General features: G+C 40.1%; 1 protein-coding gene across 1 annotated transcript; it reads right to left on the bottom strand.

The window, feature by feature from the left end:
* Positions 1 to 1,439: 1,439 nt before the first annotated feature.
* LOC103943124 (zinc finger protein SHOOT GRAVITROPISM 5) lies at positions 1,440 to 4,499 on the bottom strand. Its single transcript, XM_009353333.3, has 3 exons — positions 3,851 to 4,499; positions 3,329 to 3,737; positions 1,440 to 2,573 (listed from the first exon to the last, which is right to left on the bottom strand). Exons 1-3 carry the CDS (start codon positions 3,975 to 3,977, stop codon positions 1,646 to 1,648), a joined length of 1,464 nt encoding a protein of 487 aa, XP_009351608.2. The 5' UTR covers positions 3,978 to 4,499; the 3' UTR covers positions 1,440 to 1,645.
* Positions 4,500 to 6,684: the final 2,185 nt, after the last annotated feature.

Below are 6,684 nucleotides of genomic sequence, written 5' to 3'. Positions count from 1 at the left end.
GTTCTTTTGTTTTGATTAATTGATTTGTGTAGAAATAGAAGTATGGAACAATATCACAAGCGAAATCATCATCGATTAGTTCAGATAATCCTATTTCAAATAGTTAAACTCTAATTTTAGATTGCTCTAATCCTATCTCCTATAGTTCAACTCCAATTTCAGATAGTTCCAAATCATCATCAATCTGTTTTTTCTTGTATTGACAATGAAACTATCATTACATGTTTTTGGAGTATGAAACCTCGTCGTGAACAAATTTAATCTTTTTAGCTTATAATGTTGTTTGTACAAAGATATGAATGAAAAGTTGGTATTTTCAATTTTATTTTAGTCAAAACTTTTATATTGGGACCATCCGATCCTAGAATCATGGATCCACTACCTCAACTAATTGGCTTAATTCTGATTTATCATAAGAAAAATGTAATTTTGTTTATTATACAACACTGGCACATACATTTTCTTATAATAGTAAAAATAGTAGCACTCACTTGTATTAGAGAGCGTGTGATCTAAATAATCTCATTATAAGAAAATTTAATATAACAATAAATATTTTTTCACGCTCATTTTCTCCTCGTTATACAGACCCTGTTTATTTTTAACATTTGAATCAACAATAAAAACCAAATGATACAAATAAATAAAGGTGTACAGAAGAAAAATAAAATATGCGGGTAAAGGTAATTTCCCTAATTCACCTATTCAGATGTTTAAGAGTGTCCTTCGTTAATTCATTTTGATGCCCTTGAGGAACCAATGCTTAAAAAAGCTAGCATGCATCTAAACTTAACCATGCAGACTTAGTCTGAAAACGACAAATCATGGGCGAGCTTCTAAAGAAGACCTAGCTAGGGTTACTTTTTTCTTTTTGTATTTTAGTTTAATATCTAGGACGTCATAAGAACAGTTAATACACATTAGGGACAGGAATATGATAGGGCCTGATAAAGTTTGGAATCAAATTATCCCTATGATTTGATTTACACAAAAAGCTCTTAAAAATCTCCAAGATAATATGTATAATTTATCCAATGAAATACGAAGTAGAATTCTCTTTCTTCCAAATTCTCCTTATTTTTAGTTATCTACTATTTGAACGACTATGATCAATCGTCAACATTGATTAATATAGTATGGCAACGTAACAACATAGACCAGCCAGAGTACTGCATGCGACTACAGTTCAAGAAATATTGCAGATGACTTAGTGTAAACAAACTGGATAGAATACTGTGCTCTTTCATTGACATATGTTTGAGTTCGTTCCCGCAATTTAAATTAATTGAGTATATAAAGTCTTTCTTCCTCTTGAAATTACGATATAAATGCACGAACTTATTAATGCACAAGCCATTTGAAAGGAAAGTAAATCCAGAAAGTCGTATTTTTACTTCTTTTTTTTTTTCCTTTTTTGTAACAAATGAAGATATATAATATTTGAAATATTAAATACAAGGACCCAATTACAACACTTTTCACGAGCATCCCAAACAATGGTCAGAAATAAAGTTCCCCTACTCTGATGCAGCAATAATTAACTGATGAAAAAGGTGAAGCTTTGTGAGAGGCATGTTCAAATAAGCATTGCATGTGAAAAAAAAAAATACAAAGCAGTTACAAAATATTAGGTCATTAATGGTAATTATGCTGTGTGGTCATGATCTCCTTCTCCTTCGGTTGTGGCGGAGGACATGTAACTCATAGCAAGGGAGGTCTCATCAGAGCGTCCCACTGCTCCTCCTGCTACGGTGGAAGCAGCAGAGGCAATGTGAAAGTGCTGTTTGCAAGCTTGACAAGTGATTTGCAAAATGGCGGAGCTGATTCTCTTAGTCGCCTGCTCTTTGAGCAACAGAGCCTTCTCCACCTCAGCCTGCGCTTGCTGCCTGATCCTCTTGGCGTTCGCGAACTCGATCTCCGCCATCTCTATTTGCCGTTTGGCTTCTCGCCGGGCGTCTTCGGCATACGACTTTTCAGCCACGGCCAATTTCAACTCCTCACTCGCAAACTCTTTCAACCTGACCAGTTCCGACGTCGACCCAACTCCTCCAACAGCAGATGCATTGTTAATGTTCTTCTCATTACCTGGAGAGCTTCTTCTTCTTTTTATATCGGACGATGAATTATACTTGCTCGATTCATTCTTTTCGTTGGCAAGCTGATCACTTGACGGCGATCCAATCGAGAGCTTCAGATTAGTTGCGTGACTTTCGTCTAAATTTGGCTGGGAAGAAGTATGGGCGTTTGAGGACGGAAGGAGCTGAAGTTCCAATATATTATTATGCACTTGTTGTTGGTGCTGCTGTTGCTGTTGCTGACGGTTGCAAGAAATATAAGGATTCATACCGGCGCGCTTATCGTGATGGTGAGTTGGGTTTGGTCGCACCGGGAGTCCAGCCATTACTACTGGAGCTGCCACATTGTTACTAATGCTGAAATTGGCGTCGCTAGAGGGGCTGGTACTCGATGCAGTTCGCGACGAGCAGGCCGCCGGCTGCAGCACTGCCTGTAATTCCGGCCGAACGACGTGTCGGACTGTGCAAGTGTCTTGGTGCTCTATGAAACTTTCCACTCTGCAATCAATAAAACTATATTGCTATCATGATGAAAAACAACAACAAAGAATTAGCCATAAGCGGATGAGCCGTTCGTATATGACATATTCAGGATTACCAACAAACAAATGAATATTAAATTGTTAAGAGGATATGTAGTATGGATTATATGATTTGCTGGGTTCCAAAAACTAATTAAATAAAATATATGATCAGTTAATATATAGCTAGGTGAGCAAAAGAAATCAAATGGGGTAGCCCTATATATTTGTTTAATTAAGTAATTAAAATGGACTGACGACGGTTTTAGTGTGTCCAAAAATAGGTAATTCATTATACTGAATACTTTTGAAACTTCTAAACCGGAAACTGTAGACCTGCAGCGGCCATGAAAGAGAGGATGAGGTCATTTGCCACTGCAGGAAACTGATGCCATACCCTATTTGAATTTCAGAGAGAAGAGGCTAAAATTCATTAATGTTTTGAAGAGAGAAAAAGGTAGAGGTTGCTTGTAGTATTTCAAGATTTGTTCTTAATTATCTGTAACAGCTGCTTTTTTTGGCAGTGCTTTTTAGGGTTTGGATGTGCATATGAAAGAGGAGAGAATAGAAAAAACCTGTCCAACCATCTTCAGATTTCAGATAATAATTTTAGTCTCGCTAGTAGCTAGCTAATTTTATCAACAATTCTTTCTTCTTTTTTTCATAAATAAAATGGAAGATTGGGCGATGTTAAGGACGATGTATAACGCAAGCTTAAAAAATTTAATTTACCTGGAAAAGACACGGCCGCAGTCACAGGAATGTCCTCTGGTGCCGCAGGTTTTGAGGTGTGCTTTGTAATCGGACTGCACGGCGTAGCCTTTGGAGCACTTGTCGCAGACCCACTGCTTGTGGTTGCTGTGTTTTCTTCTGAAGTGTTTTTTGATCCCGACGAGATCGCCTAGGGCGTGGCGGGGGTCGTGGTGGAGGCAGCTGGGCTCCGGGCACACAAACACCTTCTTCTTGACCGCCTGATCTTCCGCTATCTCTCGCTTCAGTAGTTTCCACGGCACCTTATGACGACGCCTGTGCATCTGCAGATTCTGGTCTCTCTGAAATCCCTGGTTGCAGATCTCGCACACGTACCGGTCCGATTCGAGTAGGGTCTTGGGGGACAGAGACACCACTTCTGCATCCGGATCTATAATATAACCAGAATTATTTATACAAAAAAAGAAAAATCAATAATTAAGAATTCTAAAGAAAAGGGTTTGATTAATTAACAGAATTATGGGGTCTTTATTTTATTTTTACCTGGTGTGCCTGCAGGTCTTCTTTTTCGTTTGTGGGTGGCTCCGCCATTTTCATGAGAGGAAGAAGACGGAGGAGCGGAACAAGAGGCGGCGGTGTTGTTGTTGGTGGTGGTGGTGTTGTCGAACATGGGTGGATTTTTGTGAGGACGTGATGGAGGAGTTTAAGTAAGAGAAGAGATAACTAAGAATCAATCAATCCCTACATACACATGTGTGCAGGTGAAGTTGGATTCTTTCATCTCTCTCACAGTCACACATGAGAGAGAAAGAGAGAGGAAGAGAGGAGAGAGAGAGGAAGAGGAAAAGCTCTTGCTTTCTGCAATCAACTTTTTTTAAAAGCTTTATTTAAGCGGCTTTTAAAGGCTTTTTAGCTAGGCTAGCTTTTCTTCCATTGACCCTCCACCTTGAGCAGGTGAGCTTGTGGGAAGTCTGTCTTGTTTATAAAAGCTCTTTTCTTTCTTTCTTTCTGTACAAGAAGGGGAAGAGATCTAGAGAGAGAAAGAGAGAGATTGATGGAGGGGGGAGAGAGAGGAGGTTGGGTTGGGGGTGATTGGGGCTGGCTGGGGATGGTGAGGGTGACCCAATCACACTATTCAGTGCAGCTTAAAACTGAGAGCCCCCACACACATCACAGAATTAGACAGAAACAAAAAAACATCCTTCCCATTACAAAACAGACAGTCATTATTCGTCACACTCCGTAATTTTGCATGAATTAATGCAGGCCCTTCCCAGGCCCAGATCACCCCTTCCACGTGAGCTCTCATCCTCCCCTCCCGTAGAGAGATTTTTCAATGTGATCGGTATACATCACATGTCATTATACAAATGGTAGGGTATATATGCTAAAAAATTAATAACTTAAAAAATAAAATATCCTACCACTTATATTAAAACACGGAGTGTATCACTTATATTCCCGTCACAATTAAAAATTTCTCCCTCATGTGACCCCCCCTCTCTCTCTCCTTCACCACAAATAGAAAAAAAACAAGAGGTAAAATCTGGGTGAAAAAGAAAAATAAATAATAAGTTACATAATTAACTGTACGGGTAATACTAGGTCGGGAAACCAAATTTCTAAACTAAATTTTGTAAAACAAATAATGTGGATGTTGATGATTGGATTATTATTAAGTGTTAATGAACGTGCTTATTTTTTATTTGTGAGATACCATTTAATTTGCAATTTGATTTAAAAATTTGATCTCCTTAACATTATCCTAACACAGTTTGATTTTAACGAAATGATGCCTGAGCTAATCCGGATTAACATGTTTCTTGAAGCAGCTTTTGGAAAGGTAAAAAGTAGTAGCACGATTAGAGATTAGTCATTTTCAAGAGGCCTGCCGTAATCATTTCTCTAACTTCTGTTTAATTTCCATTTTATGTTAATTGTAAATAATAATTAGTCTCTTTTTTTGTTAATAAATAGTAATTAGTTCAAAAACAAATATATTTGCCGCTCTTTGCATGCACATCTCAAACTTCTCGATCTTTCAAATTGGGTGTCCAGTAAAGTAGTAATCGATTACGGTAATTGACAATTATTCCAACATCTTTTCAGAAACCTAGCTTCCCGACCAACAATTATTCTAACATGTATTATCATTTGGCATTGAACTAATACAAAGAAATTCCCTATATGATTAACTATAGGGTTTTTCATATGTAAACGCGTTCCGCTTCTTATTTAGAGAGAGGTGCTGAAATCGTTCCTGTTAGTGTGACATCCCATATCACCTAGGGGTGTGATCCTTATATGTATATTTTCATCCCTACCTAGCACGAGGCATTTTGGGAGCTCACTGGCTTCGAGTTCTAGGGGAACTCCGAAGTTAAGCGAGTAGCGCGCGAGAGCAATCCCATGATGGGTGACCCACTGGGAAGTTGCTCGTGAGTTCCCAAAAACAAAACCGTGAGGGAATGGTAAGCTCAAAGTGGACAATATTGTGCTACGGTGGTGGAGCGGGCCCGGGAAGTGATTCGTCCTGGGCCAGGATATGACAATTTGGTATCAGAGCCTAACCCTGGTCGCGTGTGTGCCGACGAGGACGTCGGGCCCCTAAGAGGGGTGGATTGTGACATTCCACATCACCTAGGGGTGTGATCCTTATATGTATATTTTCATCCCTACCTAGCACAAGGCCTTTTGGGAGCTCACTGGCTTCGGGTTCCATGGGAACTCCGAAGTTAAGCAAGTAGCGCACAAGAGCAACTTCCCAGTGGGTCACCTATCATGGGATTGCTCTCGCGCGCTACTCGCTTAACTTCGAAGTTTCCATGGAACCCGAAGCCAGTGAGCTCCCAAAATGCCTCATGCTAGGTAGGGATGAAAATATACATATAAGGATCACACCCCTGGATGATGTGGGATGTCACAATCCACCCCCCTTAGGGGCCCGACGTCCTCGTCGGCACACACGCTACCAGGGTTAGGCTCTGATACCAAATTGTCACATCCCAGCCCGGGCGAGACCACTTCCCAGGCCCGCTCCACCATCGTAGCACGATATTGTCTGCTTTGGGCTTACCATTCCCTCAAGGTTTTGTTTTTGGGAACTCACGAGCAACTTCCCAAAGGGTCACCCATCATGGGATTGCTCTCGCGCGCTACTCGCTTAACTTTAGAGTTCTCATGGAACTCGAAGCCAATGAGCTCCCAAAAAGCCTTGTGCTAGATAGGGATGAAAATATATATATAAGGATCACACCCCTGAATGATGTGGGATGTCACAATTAGGACGTGCATGTCCCCCGGCACGGTGGACTTAATTAACTTAGTAATGGTGGAAGACGACCAAAATAATTTCGCAATTGGAAAATCAATTAGAG

The sequence above is a fragment of a genome, unplaced genomic scaffold, assembly GCF_019419815.1.
Source record: "Pyrus x bretschneideri cultivar Hongxiangsu unplaced genomic scaffold, Pyrus_bretschneideri_v1 Contig22, whole genome shotgun sequence".
In the NCBI taxonomy this organism is placed as follows: Eukaryota; Viridiplantae; Streptophyta; class Magnoliopsida; order Rosales; family Rosaceae; genus Pyrus; species Pyrus x bretschneideri.
Note: the sequence above shows the minus strand (reverse complement) of the source record. Positions and strands in the feature narration are given on the sequence as shown.